This window comes from Xenopus tropicalis, chromosome 8, assembly GCF_000004195.4.
Source record: "Xenopus tropicalis strain Nigerian chromosome 8, UCB_Xtro_10.0, whole genome shotgun sequence".
Classification (NCBI taxonomy): domain Eukaryota; kingdom Metazoa; phylum Chordata; class Amphibia; order Anura; family Pipidae; genus Xenopus; species Xenopus tropicalis.
Window position 1 is genome coordinate 948,273 of NC_030684.2, and position 18,056 is coordinate 966,328.

General features: G+C 49.3%; 1 protein-coding gene across 1 annotated transcript; it reads right to left on the minus strand.

The window, feature by feature from the left end:
* Positions 1-1,762: 1,762 nt before the first annotated feature.
* On the minus strand, positions 1,763-14,427 carry LOC116407061 (transcription factor LBX1-like). The gene is made up of 2 exons (XM_031892363.1): positions 13,883-14,427; positions 1,763-2,674 (listed from the first exon to the last, which is right to left on the minus strand). Exons 1-2 carry the CDS (start codon positions 14,133-14,135, stop codon positions 2,229-2,231), a joined length of 699 nt encoding a protein of 232 aa, XP_031748223.1. The 5' UTR covers positions 14,136-14,427; the 3' UTR covers positions 1,763-2,228.
* Positions 14,428-18,056: the final 3,629 nt, after the last annotated feature.

Genomic DNA, 18,056 nt, shown 5'->3' on the forward strand with positions numbered 1-18,056 from the left:
GTCATTTTAACCCCACCCATTTGTACCCCCTGATCTATTGTTTGCAATAAAATACAGTTTGGCCCTATGTGTGACCCCAATCCTCTCCATATTGGGGGGTTCCTGCAGCCCCCCCCGGCTTTACTGAAACCCCCAAACCTCCAGGTATAATTACTGTAACAGGGGGCACAGACCATAATAACATGATATCCATACTGTTGTACTGGGGCAGGGGGGGGCCAATCCTCTCCATATTGGGGGGTTCCTGCAGCCCCCCCCGGCTTTACTGAAACCCCCAAACCTCCAGGTATAATTACTGTAACAGGGGGCACAGACCATAATAACATGATATCCATACTGTTGTACTGGGGCAGGGGGGGGCCCAATCCTCTCCATATTGGGGGGTTCCTGCAGCCCCCCCCCGGCTTTACTGAAACCCCCAAACCCACCCGGTTCTCAGCACATGGGCCCCTTCTCTGAATCCCTGGGGCAGATACCACCTCAGGGCAGAACAGCTTGGGTTAAACTCCACTGGTCAGGTGACAGGGCACGGCAGCCAATTGGCCTCTAATGGGAGAAACTGGGTCTTGGGGTGGTTCCGGGTATCAGTGGCAATGGGGCCCCTCAACTGCTACTGGGGCAAATGTATTTATACACAGTAATCTGGTTCCGGGTATCAGTGGCAATGGGGCCCCTCAACTGCTACTGGGGCAAATGTATTTATAATCTGGTTCTGGGTATCAGTGGCAATGGGGCCCTCAACTGCTACTGGGGCAAATGTATTTATACACAGTAATCTGGTTCCGGGTATCAGTGGCAATGGGGCCCCTCAACTGCTACTGGGGCAAATGTATTTATACACAGTAATCTGGTTCCGGGTATCAGTGGCAATGGGGCCCCTCAACTGCTACTGGGGCAAATGTATTTATACACAGTAATCTGGTTCCGGGTATCAGTGGCAATGGGGCCCCTCAACTGCTACTGGGGCAAATGTATTTATACGCTGTAATCTAAGGCATCATAGCAAATATATACGGTTTCTCCATTGATACCAACTGTTCCCCAACGTTTCTCAGTAACTAAATTTGTCCAGCCAGTAGGGGGCACATTATATACATTCTGCTGTAGGGAACCAGAGAGATCTGTGCGATGGGGGCAACTTGTGGGCAGTTTATCCCTGGAGAAGCCACTGTGAGCTGATTTGGGATAATCCAGAGCTGGTGTGAGGGCAACAGTGCCAGTCTGCTGTATGGTAGTGCCACCAGTGCCTTATAGTTCACCAGTCACCACAGAGGCTGGAGGGGGGGGGGTTAGTGCACATAGCGGAGGGTGTGTGATAGACCACCCCTGAAGATTTTTTGCAGGGGGGCCTGGCCAGTTGTAGTTTAGCCAGTACTGGGACATACTAGTGAGAGAGGCCTATATATATATATATATACATTGCAGCACTGGGGGAGAGATATGAATTAAAGGAGAAGGAGAGGTTAATAGTAAGTTTTATAAAAAGGTCTATGTAAATACAGGCACAAACACTCACAGAAATGTTCTTCTGTCTCAGGCTTACTTCTCTCAGCAAAATCCTCAGGGCACGGCCCGAGCATGCTCAGTGTGCTCCTCTCTCCCCCTCCCTTCTCCTCTTCCCCCCCTTCCATCCCTGCTGTAATCTGAGCTGCGAGCAGGCAGGGAAGTGATGTCAGACCAAGCCAAAATGGCAGCTGCTATCTTAAACAGAGGGAGCTCCTAGGGCTGTTACTCAGCTATGGAAAAGCTTCCTGCACAATAAATATAGGGTTCTAGGTGGCAATTAAATGGCTCTGAGCGAGTGCCACGTTGGGGCAGACTGAGTTGAGCTGGGGGATCCCCATGGCATAAGGCAGACTTCCAGATTGTGAGAAATGAGTTGGGTTGAGGATGACTATGGGACAGTGCAAAGAGGGGTAGTTTGGGGAAGATTAGGTCAGGGCAGGAGTTATATTGGGCGGGGCCAAGGAGAGCATTGGTCATTGTAGAACATGTGACTGCGTTGACTTTTTGGTTATTCTATGAAACTACAAATCCAGGCCAAATAGGTCTCCTACCCAGAATTCCCCCCCAGACTGAGAGGCCACTGTCCTACTGAATATTCCACTGATAAATATAGTAGGGTTATAGTTGGTAAATAATGGGCTAAGGAACCCATCTGGGGCACTTATTGCCCCCTTGGCAGAGGTGGAACTGCATTGCTTCTAGCCCCCCCCCCCCAGCTCCTCCTAATCATCCACATCAATCTCCTCCTCATCCAGAAACTTATCACCAGAGCGATCCAGGAAGCAGCCCTGGGGCAACTGAGAGAACGCACCCCTTGTGTTTGGGCAGCTGCCCCTCCCAGTGACTGCCCCAGTAACCCCCACCTCGGGGGCAGACACCAACTTCTCCAGCGTTTGAGGAGGCAACTTCTTGAGCGACTCAACATCTGCCTTCATCTCATCAAGGTCCCTCTTGAGCTTGGCTCTGCGGTTCTGGAACCATGTGATGACTTGGGAATTGCTCAGGCCCAGCTGTTGGGCCACGTGGTCCCGATCGGCCGGAGACAGATACTTCTGGTACAGGAATCTCTTTTCCAGTTCAAAGATCTGGTGATTGGTGAAAGCCGTCCTGGACTTTCTGCGCTTCTTGGAGCCGTCGCGCTGGTCAAAGCAATTGGGCGTCTCCTGACCTGCACATCACGAGAGAAGAGACAGAGCTGAAAGGAGAGACTTAGAGACACCAGGAACCGGTCCCAGAGACCCTCACATCAACCTTCACTATGGCCAACAATCAGCTCTTCTCCAACATTCATCCCTCTTGTTGCCCTGGTTCTGGTTACAATCTATACATATCATTCAGTAAATAGATCCCAATACAAACAGCTGATGTGACTCTATAATAACCAGTCATTCCCCTGCTGGAAAGTTCATGTAGGAGCCGCTCATATCAGTCAGTAAATAGATCCCAATACAAACAGCTGATGTGACTCTATAATAACCAGTCATTCCCCTGCTGGAAAGTTCATGTAGGAGCCGCTCATATCTTCAGTAAATAGATCCCAATACAAACAGCTGATGTGACTCTATAATAACCAGTCATTCCCCTGCTGGAAAGTTCATGTAGGAGCCGCTCATATCAGTCAGTAAATAGATCCCAATACAAACAGCTGATGTGACTCTATAATAACCAGTCATTCCCCTGCTGGAAAGTTCATGTAGGAGCCGCTCATATCAGTCAGTAAATAGATCCCAATACAAACAGCTGATGTGACTCTATAATAACCAGTCATTCCCCTGCTGGAAAGTTCATGTAGGAGCCGCTCATATCAGTCAGTAAATAGATCCCAATACAAACAGCTGATGTGACTCTATAATAACCAGTCATTCCCTGCTGGAAAGTTCATGTAGGAGCCGCTCATATCAGTCAGTAAGTAGATCCCAAACAAACAGCTGATGTGACTCTATAATAACCAGTCATTCCCCTGCTGGAAAGTTCATGTAGGAGCCGCTCATATCAGTCAGTAAGTAGATCCCAATACAAACAGCTGATGTGACTCTATAATAACAGTCATTCCCCTGCTGGAAAGTTCATGTAGGAGCCGCTCATATCAGTCAGTAAGTAGATCCCAATACAAACAGCCCATGTGACTCTATAATAACCGGTCATTCCTGCTGGAAAGTTCATGTAGGAGCCACTCATATCATTCAGTAAATAGATCCCAATACAAACAGCTGATGTGACTCTATAATAACCGGTCATTCCCCTGCTGGAAAGTTCATGTAGGAGCCGCTCATATCATTCAGTAAATAGATCCCAATACAAACAGCTGATGTGACTCTATAATAACCAGTCATTCCCTGCTGGAAAGTTCATGTAGGAGCCGCTCATATCAGTCAGTAAATAGATCCCAATACAAACAGCTGATGTGACTCTATAATAACCAGTCATTCCCTGCTGGAAAGTTCATGTAGGAGCCGCTCATATCAGTCAGTAAATAGATCCCAATACAAACAGCTGATGTGACTCTATAATAACCAGTCATTCCCCTGCTGGAAAGTTCATGTAGGAGCCGCTCATATCAGTCAGTAAATAGATCCCAATACAAACAGCTGATGTGACTCTATAATAACCAGTCATTCCCTGCTTGGGAAAGTTCATGTAGGAGCCGCTCATATCAGTCAGTAAATAGATCCCAATACAAACAGCTGATGTGACTCTATAAACCAGTTCATTCCCCTGCTGGAAAGTTCATGTAGGAGCCGCTCATATCAGTCAGTAAATAGATCCCAAATACAAACAGCTGATGTGACTCTATAATAACCCAGTCATTCCCCTGCTGGAAAGTTCATGTAGGAGCCGCTCATATCAGTTCAGTAATAGATCCCAATACAAACAGCTGATGTGACTCTATAATAACCAGTCATTCCCCTGCTGGAAAGTTCATGTAGGAGCCGCTCATATCAGTCAGTAAATAGATCCCAATACAAACAGTGCCCATGTGACTCTATAATAACCAGTCATTCCCCTGCTGGAAAGTTCATGTAGGAGCCGCTATAGGCATTCAGTAATAGATCCCAATACAACAGCCCATGTGACTCTATAATAACCGGTCATTCCCTGCTGGAAAGTTCATGTAGGAGCCGCTCATATCAGTCAGTAAATAGATCCCAATACAAACAGCCGATGTGACTCTATAATAACCGGTCATTCCCCTGCTGGAAAGTTCATGTAGGAGCCGCTCATATCAGTCAGTAAATAGATCCAATACAAACAGCTGATGTGACTCTATAATAACCAGTCATTCCCCTGCTGGAAAGTTCATGTAGGAGCCGCTCATATCAGTCAGTAAATAGATCCCATACAAACAGCTGATGTGACTCTATAATAACCAGTCATTCCCCTGCTGGAAAGTTCATGTAGGAGCCGCTCATATCAGTCAGTAAATAGATCCCAATACAAACAGCTGATGTGACTCTATAATAAACCAGTCATTCCCCTGCTGGAAAGTTCATGTAGGAGCCGCTCATATCATTCAGTAAATAGATCCAATACAAACAGCTGATGTGACTCTATAATAACCAGTCATTCCCCTGCTGGAAAGTTCATGTAGGAGCCGCTCATATCAGTCAGTAAATAGATCCCAATACAAACAGCTGATGTGACTCTATAAAACCAGTCATTCCCCTGCTGGAAAGTTCATGTAGGAGCCGCTCATATCAGTCAGTAAATAGATCCCAATACAAAACAGCCGATGTGACTCTATTAATAACCAGTCATTCCCCTGCTGGAAAGTCATGTAGGAGCCGCTCATATCAGTCAGTAAATAGATCCCAATACAAACAGCTGATGTGACTCTATAATAACCAGTCATTCCCCTGCTGGAAAGTCATGTAGGAGCCGCTCATTATCAGTCAGTAAATAGATCCCAATACAAACAGCTGATGTGACTCTATAATAACCAGTTCATTCCCCTGCTGGAAAGTTCATGTAGGAGCCGCTCATATCAGTCAGTAAATAGATCCAATACAAACAGCTGATGTGACTCTATAAATAACCAGTCATTCCCCTGCTGGAAAGTTCATGTAGGAGCCGGTCATATCAGTCAGTAAATAGCATCCCAATATCAAACAGCTGATGTGACTCTATAATAACCAGTCATTCCCCTGCTGGAAAGTTCATGTAGGAGCCGCTCATATCAGTCAGTAAATAGATCCCAATACAAACAGCCGATGTGACTCTATAATAACCAGTCATTCCCCTGCTGGAAAGTTCATGTAGGAGCCGCTCATTTCAGTCAGTAAATAGATCCCCAACACTGCCATAGTTTTATGGTATCTCTCTGTACAGGCTATGGGCAAACTTAGGGGGCTGTTCCTGCTGAATTGTGCTTAGTACAGGGATCCCTATGTGCCATAGTTTTATGGTGTCTCTCTGTACAGGCTATGAGCAAACTTGGGGCTGTTTCCTGCTGAATTGTGCTTAGTACAGGGGAATCCCTATGTGCCATAGTTTTATGGTATCTCTCTGTACAGGCTATGGGCAAACTTAGGGGCTGTTCTGCTGAATTGTGCTTAGTACAGGGGAATCCCTATGTGCCATAGTTTTATGGTATCTCTCTGTACAGGCTATGGGCAAACTTAGGGGGCTGTTCTGCTGAATTGTGCTTAGTACAGGGGAATCCCTATGTGCCATAGTTTTATGGTAATCTCTCTGTACAGGCTATGAGCAAACTTAGGGGGCTGTTCCTGCTGAATTGTGCTTAGTACAGGGGAATCCCTATGTGCATAGTTTTATGGTATCTCTCTGTACAGGCTATGGGCAAACTTAGGGGGCTGTTCCTGCTGAATTGGGCTTAGTACAGGGGAATCCTATGTGCCATAGTTTTATGGTATCTCTCTGTACAGGCTATGGGCAAACTTAGGGGGCTGTTCCTGCTGAATTGTGCTTAGTACAGGGGAATCCCTATGTGCCATAGTTTTATGGTATCTCTCTGTACAGGCTATGGGCAAACTTAGGGGGCTGTTCCTGCTGAATTGTGCTTAGTACAGGGGGATCCCACTGTTAATGGCACATAAGACAGATACAGAGGATGATGAGGGTCCGTGCCCCCCAGGCTACACACAGACAGTTAATTGTTCAGTTGCAGGGAGCTGTCTCTCCGGCTGTGGGTGAAACCTGAGCGAGAGCGCGGCTGGAGTGCTGGCAGTCACTTCCATGTGTATGTCTCTGCCAGTAGGAAAGGGGGGGATTAAGGACATGGGGTGCAGCTGTTCCCCCCCAGCTCAGCCATCGGACAGTTGTTGGGCTCTTGGCTCCATTCCCTGTCCCAGTCCAGCAAACACTTGCGCCCCAATAATAACCTGTACCCCCTCCTTATGGCACATTTACTCATAAAGGATTTACCCAGTAGGGCAGCACCGACCCAAACCTGTCGTGTAGCAACTCATGGCTCAATGGTGTGACCTGGGCAGCCTGCAATACCCAAATATACAGCCAGGGTCCACTGCACCCCAAGACAAGAGAGGGGAAATGATACATGGGGGGGGGAGGGGGGAGGAAAGGGGATCTCACCATCAGCATAGGAAGGGGTTCCTTACTGTTAGGGCAGTCAGGTTATGGGATTCCCTACCCAGAGAGGGGGAATGAGTGATACATTGGGGGGGGGGGGGGGAGGGGATCTCACCATCAGCATAGGAAGGGGTTCCTTACTGTTAGGGCAGTCAGGTTATGGGATTCCCTACCAAGAAAGGGGGAATGAGTGATACATTGGGGGTGGGGAGGAAAGGGGATCTCACCATCAGCATAGGAAGGGGTTCCTTACTGTAAGGGCAGTCAGGTTATGGGGTTCCCTACCCAGAGAGGGGGAATGAGTGATACATTGGGGGGGAAGGAAAGGAGATCTCACCATCAGCATAGGAAGGGGTTCCTTACTGTAAGGGCAGTCAGGTTATGGGGTTCTCTACCCAGAGAGGGGGAATGAGTGATACATTGGGGGTGGGGAGGAAAGGGGATCTCACCATCAGCATAGGAAGGGGTTCCTTACTGTAAGGGCAGTCAGGTTATGGGGTTCCCTACCAAGAGAGGGGGAATGAGTGATACATTGGGGGGTGGGGAGGAAAGGGGATCTCACCATCAGCATAGGAAGGGGTTCCTTACTGTAAGGGCAGTCAGGTTATGGGGTTCTCTACCAAGAGAGGGGGAATGAGTGATACATTGGGGGTGGGGAGGAAAGGGGATCTCACCATCAGCATAGGAAGGGGTTCCTTACTGTAAGGGCAGTCAGGTTATGGGGTTCCTACCCAGAGAGGGGGAATGAGTGATACATTGGGGGTGGGGAGGAAAGGGGATCTCACCATCAGCATAGGAAGGGGTTCCTTACTGTAAGGGCAGTCAGGTTATGGGATTTCCTACCCAGAGAGGGGGAATGAGTGATACATTGGGGGGTGGGGGGGAAAGGGGATCTCACCATCAGCATAGGAAGGGGTTCCTTACTGTAAGGGCAGTCAGGTTATGGGTTCCCTACCCAGAGAGGGGGAATGAGTGATACATTGGGGGTGGGGAGGAAAGGGGATCTCACCATCAGCATAGGAAGGGGTTCCTTACTGTAAGGGCAGTCAGGTTATGGGGTTCCCTACCCAGAGAGGGGGAATGAGTGATACATTGGGGGGGGGGAGGAAAGGGGATCTCACCATCAGCATAAGAAGGGGTTCCTTACTGTAAGGGCAGTCAGGTTATGGGGTTCCCTACCCAGAGAGGGGGAATAAGTGATACATTGGGGGTGGGGAGGAAAGGGGATCTCACCATCAGCATAGGAAGGGGTTCCTTACTGTAAGGGCAGTCAGGTTATGGGTTCCCTACCAAGAGAGCGGGAATGAGTGATACATTGGGGGTGGGGAGGAAAGGGGAATCTCACCATCAGCATAGGAAGGGGTTCCTTACTGTAAGGGCAGTCAGGTTATGGGGTTCCCTACCCAGAGAGGGGGAATGAGTGATACATTGGGGTGGGGAGGAAAGGGGATCTCACCATCAGCATAGGAAGGGGTTCCTTACTGTAAGGGCAGTCAGGTTATGGGATTCCCTACCCAGAGAGGGGGAATGAGTGATACATTGGGGGTGGGGGGAAAGGGGATCTCACCATCAGCATAGGAAGGGGTTCCTTACTGTAAGGGCAGTCAGGTTATGGGGTTCCCTACCCAGAGAGGGGGAATGAGTGATACATTGGGGGTGGGGAGGAAAGGGGATCTCACCATCAGCATAGGAAGGGGTTCCTTACTGTACGGGCAGTCAGGTTATGGGATTCCCTACCCAGAGAGGGGGAATGAGTGATACATTGGGGGTGGGGAGGAAAGGGGATTTAACCATCAGTATAGGAAAGGGTTCCTTAGTGTATGGGCTGTAACATATCAGAAAAGGTGGGACGGGGGTTCCTTTTCTCCATCAGACTGTCTCTCTCGGATGCAGAGTTCCCGTCAGACAGGCGGGTCACATGACAACCCCCCCCCCTAATCAGTTACACATTTTTCTATCTGTCCCATTAGATTGTCACTCACATGAGTGAATGGGATACGTCTGACACAATCTCCCCTGAGCCCAACCCTTCCACGTATACAGTGACCCCCCCATGTGTGTAACCGTATCCCCCCCACATATAATCTTCACCCCCGTGTGATATCAGCCTCATCCCCCCCACATATATATCTTTCACCCCCCGTGTGATATCAGCCTCATCCCCCCCACATATAATCTTCACCCCCCGTGTGATATCAGCCTCATCCCCCCCACTATCACATTCACCCCCCGTGTGATATCAGCCGTATCCCCCTCCAAATATCATAATTACCCCCTGTGTGATATCAGCCGTATCCCCCCCAAATATCATATTCACCCCCTGTGTGATATCAGCCGTACCCCCCTAAATATCATAATTACCCCCAAGTGATATCAGCCATATCCCCCCCAAATATCATATTCACCCCCCATGTCATATTAGCTGTATCCCCTCCAGATATCATAATTACCCCCCGTGTGATATCAGCCGTACCCCCCCAAATATCATAATTACCCCCAAGTGATATCAGCCATATCCCCCCCAAATATCATATTCACCCCCCATGTCATATTAGCTGTATCCCCTCCAGATATCATAATTACCCCCCGTGTGATATCAGCCGTACCCCCCCAATATCATAATTACCCCCAATGATATCACCATATCCCCCCAAATATCATATTCACCCCCATGTCATATTAGCTGTATCCCCTCCAAATATCATAATTACCCCCGTGTGATATCAGCCGTACCCCCCAAATATCATAATTACCCCCAAGTGATATAAGCCATATCCCCCCAAATATCATATTCACCCCCCATGTCATATTAGCCGTATCCCCCCCAAATATCATATTCACTCCCCTGTGTGATATTAGCCGTATCCCCCCCAAATATCATAATTCCCCCCCGTGTAATATTAGCCGTATCCCCCCCAAATATCATATTCACCCCCCATGTCATATTAGCCGTATCCCCCCCAAATATCATATTCACCCCCCGTGTAATATTAGCCGTTCCCCCCAAATATCATATTCACCCCCGTGTGATATCAGCCGTATCCCCCCAAATATCATATTCACCCCCCGTGTGATATTAGCCATATCCCCCCCAAATATCATATTCCCCCCCGCTGTGATATCAGCCGTATCCCCCCCAAATATCATATTCACCCCCCCGTGTGATATAGCCATATCCCCCCCAAATATCATATTCACCCCCCCGTGTGATATCAGCCGTATCCCCCCCAAATATCATATTCACCCCCCCGTGTGATATTCAGCCGTATCCCCCCCAAATATCATATTCACCCCCCCGTGTGATATCAGCCGTATCCCCCCAAATATCATATTCACCCCCCCGTGTGATATCAGCCGTATCCCCCCCAAATTATCATATTCACCCCCCGTGTGATATCAGCCGTATCCCCCCAAATATCATATTCACCCCCCGTGTGATATCAGCCGTATCCCCCCAAATATCATATTCACACCCCCCCGTGTGATATCAGCCGTATCCCCCCCAAATATCATAATTCACCCCCCCGTGGTGATATCAGCCGTATCCCCCCAAATATCATATTCACCCCCCCGTGTGATATCAGCCGTATCCCCCCAAATATCATATTCACCCCCCGTGTGATATCAGCCGTATCCCCCCCAAAATATCATATTCACCCCCCGTGTGATATCAGCCGTATCCCCCCAAATATCATATTCACCCCGTGTGATATCAGCCGTATCCCCCCAAATATCATATTCACCCCCCGTGTGATATCAGCCGTATCCCCCCAAAATATCATAATTACCCCTCTGTGTGATATCAGCCGTATCCCCCCCAAATATCATAATTACCCCCTGTGTGATATCAGCCGTATCCCCCCCAAATATCATAATTACCCCCTGTGTGATATCAGCCGTATCCCCCCCAAATATCATAATTACCCCCTGTGTGATATCAGCCGTATCCCCCCCAAATATCATAATTACCCCTGTGTGATATCAGCCGTATCCCCCCCCAAATATCATTTAATTACCCCCCCGTGTGATATTAGCGTATCCCCCCAAATATCATATTCACCCCCCTGTGTGATATCAGCCGTTCCCCCCCCAAATATCATAATTACCCCCTGTGTGATATCAGCCGTATCCCCCCCCAAATATCATAATTACCCCCCCGTGTGATATTAGCTGTATCCCCCCCCAAATATCATAATTATCCCCTGTGTGATATTAGCTGTATCCCCCCCCAAATATCATAATTACCCCCCCGTGTGATATTAGCTGTATCCCCCCCCAAATATCATAATTACCCCCCGTTGATATTAGCTGTATCCCCCCCAAATATCATAATTACCCCCCCGTGTGATATTAGCTGTATCCCCCCCCAAATATCATAATTACCCCCCCCGTGTGATATTAGCTGTATCCCCCCCCAAATATCATAATTACCCCCCCGTGTGATATTAGCCGTATTCCCCCCCAAATATCATAATTACCCCCCCCGTTGTGATATTAGCTGTATCCCCCCCCAAATATCATAATTACCCCCCCGTGTGATATTAGCTGTATCCCCCCCCCAAATATCATAATAACCCCCCCGTGTGATATTAGCCGTATCCCCCCCCAAATATCATAATTACCCCCCGTCGTGATATTAGCCGTATCCCCCCCAAATATCATAATTACCCCCCCGTGTGATATCAGCTGTATCCCCCCGAATTATCACGTTTGTAGGGGGCGGGGCAGGGAGCCTGCGTCTCACACTCACCTCAATAACTACAGGCTGTTTATTTCCTGCCCTTATATATATATATTATCTGTGTATTTATATACAGCGCTTATCCCTATAGTCTGTGTCTCACTAATATCCCTTATATATATATATATTTATTATCTGTGTATTTATATACAGCGCTTATCCCTATAGTCTGTATCTCACTAATATCCCTTATATATATATATATATTATCTGTGTATTTATATTTATATACAGCGCTTATCCCTATAGTCTGTATCTCACTAATATCCCTTATATATAATTATTTCCTATACATATTTCTGTATAAGAGAATGATTGACACCTATTACTATATATCATTATGATACAGTTCTGTGCAGTTATAATATTATTATTGTACATATCTGTATATATAACTGTATTAATAACCGGATTAATTACAATGTTATTTCTTGGATATAAATCACAAACACAGAGATTTTCTGTTGCCGCCGGTGACGAGTTCCCTAACGAAGCGCTGAGTGTTTATGGGTAATATAATGATTGTTACAATATATATATATATAAATACACCGTTATCCGCTTTGTTATTATTATTGTCCTAAATTTCTGTATTTTTCTAAATTTTAAAAGGAACTTGATTTTCTTTGCAAATGAATTGGGTTTCCGTTTCCCATGAGCCTCTGCTTCTGGCAGTATTATTATTATTATTATTATTATTATTATTATTATTATTACATAGTATTTTATTTCACTTTCCCATTCAGCATTACACTAGATTCCCACATATATCTATACATACAATCAGTCATATTGATTTCCATTATAATAATTTTGAATTTGTATCTATTTATCTCTAAACTCACAGTTTGATAAATCTGCCCCTAAAATACAGAAATTTCCCCGCAAGCAGCGATGGATTTTGGGGAATGTTCTAGAGGATTCCGCTCTCTCTCTGGGACAGTCGCACAGACAATACGGAGAGAATGTGACAGGGGCCCCGGGGCCCACGGATCCCTCTCATCCGCCCCATTATAATCTCATGGCATTAATAAGCCCAGAGTTAACCCTTTCCTGCCTAGCCTGTGCCTGTTTCTAGGGGGCAAGAGAAACAATCTTAGGAAAAACCTACCTGCACCTCCCTAACTCCCTGCACCTCCCTAACTCCCTGCCCCTCCCTAACTCCCTCCCTAACTCCCTGCACCTCCCTAACTCCCTCCCTAACTCCCTGCACCTCCCTAACTCCCTGCACCTCCCTAACTCCCTCCCTAACTCCCTGCACCTCCCTAACTCCCTCCCTAACTCCCTGCACCTCCCTAACTCCCTCCCTAACTCCCTGCACCTCCCTAACTCCCTGCACCTCCCTAACTCCCTCCCATGCACTCCCTGAACTCCCTCCCTAACTCCTGCACCTCCCCTACCCCTGAACTCCCTGCACCTCCCCCTAACTCCCCCTCCCACCCCTGCACCCTAAACTCCCTTGCACCTCCCCTCCCTGCACTCCCTAACTCCCTGCACCTCCCTAACTCTGCACCTCCCTCCCTGCACCTCCCTAACTTCCCTGCACCTCCCTAACTCTCTGCACCTCCCTCCCTGCACCTCCCTAACTCCCTGCACCTCCCTAACTCCCTCCCTAACTCCCTGCACCTCCCTCCCTGCACCTCCCTAACTCCCTGCACCTCCCTAACTCTCTGCACCTCCCTCCCTGCACCTCCCTAACTCCCTGCACCTCCCTCCCTGCAGCCCAAGTGTAAGGGCAAGTAGCCCAAGGGAAGGAGCAAGTAGCCCAAGGGAAGGGGTAAGTAGCCCAAGGGAAGGGGTAAGTAGCCCAAGGGAAGGGGTACGTAGCCCAAGGGAAGGGGCAAGTAGCCCAAGGGAAGGGGTAAGTAGCCCAAGGGAAGGGGTAAGTAGCCCAAGGGAAGGGGTAAGTAGCCCAAGGGAAGGGGTACGTAGCCCAAGGGAAGGAGCAAGTAGCCCAAGGGAAGGGGTAAGTAGCCCAAGGGAAGGGGCAAGTAGCCCAAGGGAAGGGGTAAGTAGCCCAAGGGAAGGGGCAAGTAGCCCAAGGGAAGGGGTAAGTAGCCCAAGGGAAGGGGTAAGTAGCCCACCTACCTTCTGCTGCCTGCAGCACAGTCGCCTCCAGCCCCAGGAAGGTTTTGCTCGCCAGCTCCTGTAGGGCACAGAGTGGGGAAGCCTGGGGGAGCCCCCCATGTCGGGGCCCCCATTTGGGCAGCCGGTATTGCGGGGGGGCCCCCAGACAGACGGGTTCCTTTCTGACAGACGGTTTGCTCAGTATATCCGCGATACTAAACGGGGTTAGCGACTTAATCGCCTGCTCCATGGCCGACTTCTTGCGCTGCTTCATGTTCCTCTCAGAGATCCCCCAATCCCGTCCCTTCGGGGGGTCGCGGAGACATGTCCGGGGGTCGGGGCGATGTTCCTGGGGCAGTTTCAGGCAGTACTGGGGCAGTGAGGGGCCGCCTTGGGTTTGGGGGTTCGGGGCGCAATGTGAGTCGCTGAGCGGAAAGCGCTGACAGGAGGAGCGCAGCCCCCGGGGGGAGGAGCCAGGGCAAAACTACTAGCCCCCCAGCACTCACTCACACTCACACTCACTCACACTCACACACTCACTCACACACTCACTCACACTCACACATTTACTCACACTCACACATTTACTCACACATTTACTCACACTCACACATTTACTCACTCACAGTTACATTTTACTCACGCATTTACTCACACTCTACTCACACTCACACATTTACTCACTCACACTCTACTCACACTCACACATTTACTCACTCACACTCTACTCACACTCACACATTTACTCACTCACACTCTACTCACACTCACACTTTACTCACACTCACACTTTACTCACACTCACACATTTACTCACACTCACACATTTACTCACACTCAGACTTTACTCACACTCACACGTTACTCACACTTACCTGCCCCCCAGTTGGGCCCTATTAATACGGAGCAGGGGCCCCTGTAAGTACTCAGTACTGATATATCTGCCAGACCCCCAGATAAGCCGGGGGGGGGGGCCTTACTCTGTTACTGGGGTTAATGAGGCAGTAGCTAATTAGCTCAGAATTAACCCGTTGGGGGTAGGGGGTGCCTCTGGAGCCCATTAGATAAAGGGGACTTATGACAAGTTACTGGGGGAGAAAAAGTTTTTGTCACCTTATTGCCCCCAAACTGCCCCATCCTTGGTGTGACCTAAACGTCTCCCCCCCTCCAATTCCCCCTTTATAGCGCTAATGCCCCGCCCCCGTTATTCCATTTCTCCTCCTTTCTTGCTTAACCCCTTTATTCCCAATCCCTTAACCCCTTAGCTTCCATCCCCTCTTGCTGCCCCTGCTATACCCCCTGTTTCTCTCCTGCCCCTCCCTACTTACTGTAGGTTCCTATATGGGGGTAAGTAGAGGAGTGGGCCAGGGCTGATTCACATGGCAGACTGGGGCACAAAACTGACCAATGGGCAGGGGCGGAGGGAAAGTGGGCGAGAGTGGGTACAGAGCGGAGATTGGGTCGGTCCCTATTACTGAGACTGCAGAATGGATCAGACCCACAGAACTGAACATGTTTGTGTCTATACACAGAGACTCTGATTCAATGGGTGGGATTTCTACTGGGGGGGGGGTCCCTCTAGATCAGTTGCAGTTGGGCAGGTTTTATAGAGACATAAAAGGTTCAGTTCCCATGTCTTTATTCAACCTGTGTTACTATATTATTACAGTTCTATGTAACAGAGACCCCCCCCCCCCCAGGAAAGAGCTGCCAGAGATGAACAGGGGAGCAGCTGCCATTTAGTGAGCTGAGAAACAGCACCCCCACAATTACCAGCCAAATGCCCCAAATGCCCCTTCTGGTGACTTTAGGAACTGAATTTCTGTCTTTTTTAAGCCATAAGTTTGTCTCTGCTAGTATGGAAAGTACCGCTGCTCCCTCTGCACTTGTGCCCCCAGGCCCCCCCTGGGGCAGGAACAGTAAGCGCTGGGGCTGAGGGGGCAGCTTCACAGGAGCTGCCTCAGGGCGGGGTAAGAATTGCCCCTGGGTATGAAGAGCATGTAGAAATGTATGTATGGCCAATATACCAAGCCAAAGCTGGGGGGGCCCTTCTCACAATAAGTTACCCCTTTTCCCTTTTGGAGGCGTGGTCACAGAGTGGGGATACAAGAGCACCCCTTGGCAAGTTGGGGTTCCAAATGCACTGGGCAGAGTTCAGTAGATGGGGGGCAATAGATGGAGTAAAGGCCACAATTGGGTGAAGGAGCCGAGTCAGACTCGGGGTACAAAGATACAGCAATGGTAGGGGCTGCCCCCGGGGCAGAAGAACAAGCTCAGGCAGGGGGCGCAAAGCAACAGATGGAACCTATTGTGCACCCCGGAATTGGCTGAACAGATTGCCTGGAAATCCAGCCTGCAGGGCTCAATGACTGCAGTTTATATTAAGTCATGCCCTGTAACATGTATTTATTATGTCCCTGAGTGTTCCATTGATCTGGTCCCCCTATGGGCCAGGGAGCCACCCAATGAGGGAACAGGGGGGTGTCTGGCCCCTGCTATTTAATGCAGCCCAGATGGGGTGGGATACATCAGTGGGGGCTATAGAGAGAAATAAAAGGGGGGGGGGGGATCTGCACATCTGGATCTGTCTCCATTAAGCTTCATATAACATAGGGCGAGCCTTCCGGCAATGGGCATTTTCCCGGGAGCCTATGGGTGAGCGTCCTGGGGGCACGGAACGTGTCAGGCTAACAAATCTAATAAAATGTCTGGGAATTGGCATTGGGCTTGTGTTGTCCCCTTGCTGAAGGTCGGGGGGCTACTGCACCCACCTATATTAGTGGGAAGCCAAACCCCATATTTATATGTGAGTCAGTGTAATAGAACAGATCTGGCTATACAGATGCTTAATTCTCTGGCTTTGGAAGGGTTAATATGAGGAAGGGGATTATTTGGCTTTAGGGGGGCACTCTGGGGTTAATATCATATAGGTTGAACCATATGGCACTAATATGAAGTAGGGGGAAACCCTCTAGCTATAAAGGGGTAATATAATTTAGCAGAACTCTCTAGCAACTGAAGGGTTAAAATAGACAAGGGAAGCCCCTCTGACAATAGAATTTCTTAGTAAAATGTAGAGAACTCCCTCTATGAAGGGGTTAATGTAGGAGGAGCCCTCTATCTATAGAGAGGCTAAAATATTGGACGTAGTACTCTCTGCCTAATAAATGGTTAATGGGGAACCCCGCAGCTACAGAAGGGTTAATATAATGTAGGGGGAACCCCAGAGCTACTGAAGGGTTAATATAATGTAGGGGGAACCCCACAGCTACAGAAGGGTTAATATAATGTAGGGGGAACCCCAGAGCTACAGAAGGGTTAATATAACGTAGGGGAAACCCCACAGCTACAGAAGGGTTAATATAACGTAGGGGAAACCCCGCAGCCATAGAATGTTGAGCTGGAGAGGGGGCAGTGGCGCCACCTTGGGGCAGGGGATTCCTGTGGAACCTACTGATGTTGAGCTGGAGAGGGGGCAGTGGCGCCACCTTGGGGCAGGGGATTCCTGTGGAACCTACTGATGTTGAGCTGGAGAGGGGGCAGTGGCGCCACCTTGGGGCAGGGGATTCTGTGGAACCTACTGATGTTGAGCTGGCAGAGGGGGGCAGTGGCGCCACCTGGGGCAGGGGATTCCTATGGAACCTACTGAGTTGAGCTGGAGAGGGGCAGTGGCGCCCCCTTGGGGCAGGGGATTCCTGTGGAACCTACTGATGTTTTGCGGAGAGGGGGCAGTGGCGCCACCTTGGGGCAGGGGATTCCTGTGGAACCTACTGATGTTGAGCTGGAGAGGGGGGCAGTGGCGCCACCTTGGGCAGGGATTCCTGTGAACCTACTGATGTTGAGCTGGAGAGGGGGCAGTGGCGCCACCTTGGGGCAGGGGATTCCTGTGGAACCTACTGATGTTGAGCTGGAGAGGGGGCAGTGGCGCCACCTTGGGGCAGGGGATTCCTGTGGAACCTACTGATGTTGAGCTGGAGAGGGGGCAGTGGCGCCACCTTGGGGCAGGGGATTCCTGTGGAACCTACTGATGTTGAGCTGGAGAGGGGGCAGTGGCGCCACCTTGGGGCAGGGGATTCCTGTGGAACCTACTGATGTTGAGCTGGAGAGGGGGCAGTGGCGCCACCTTGGGGCAGGGGTGCACAGGGAATGATACTAATCCAGACCCTAAATGTGGGGGGGAGGAATATTCGGCACC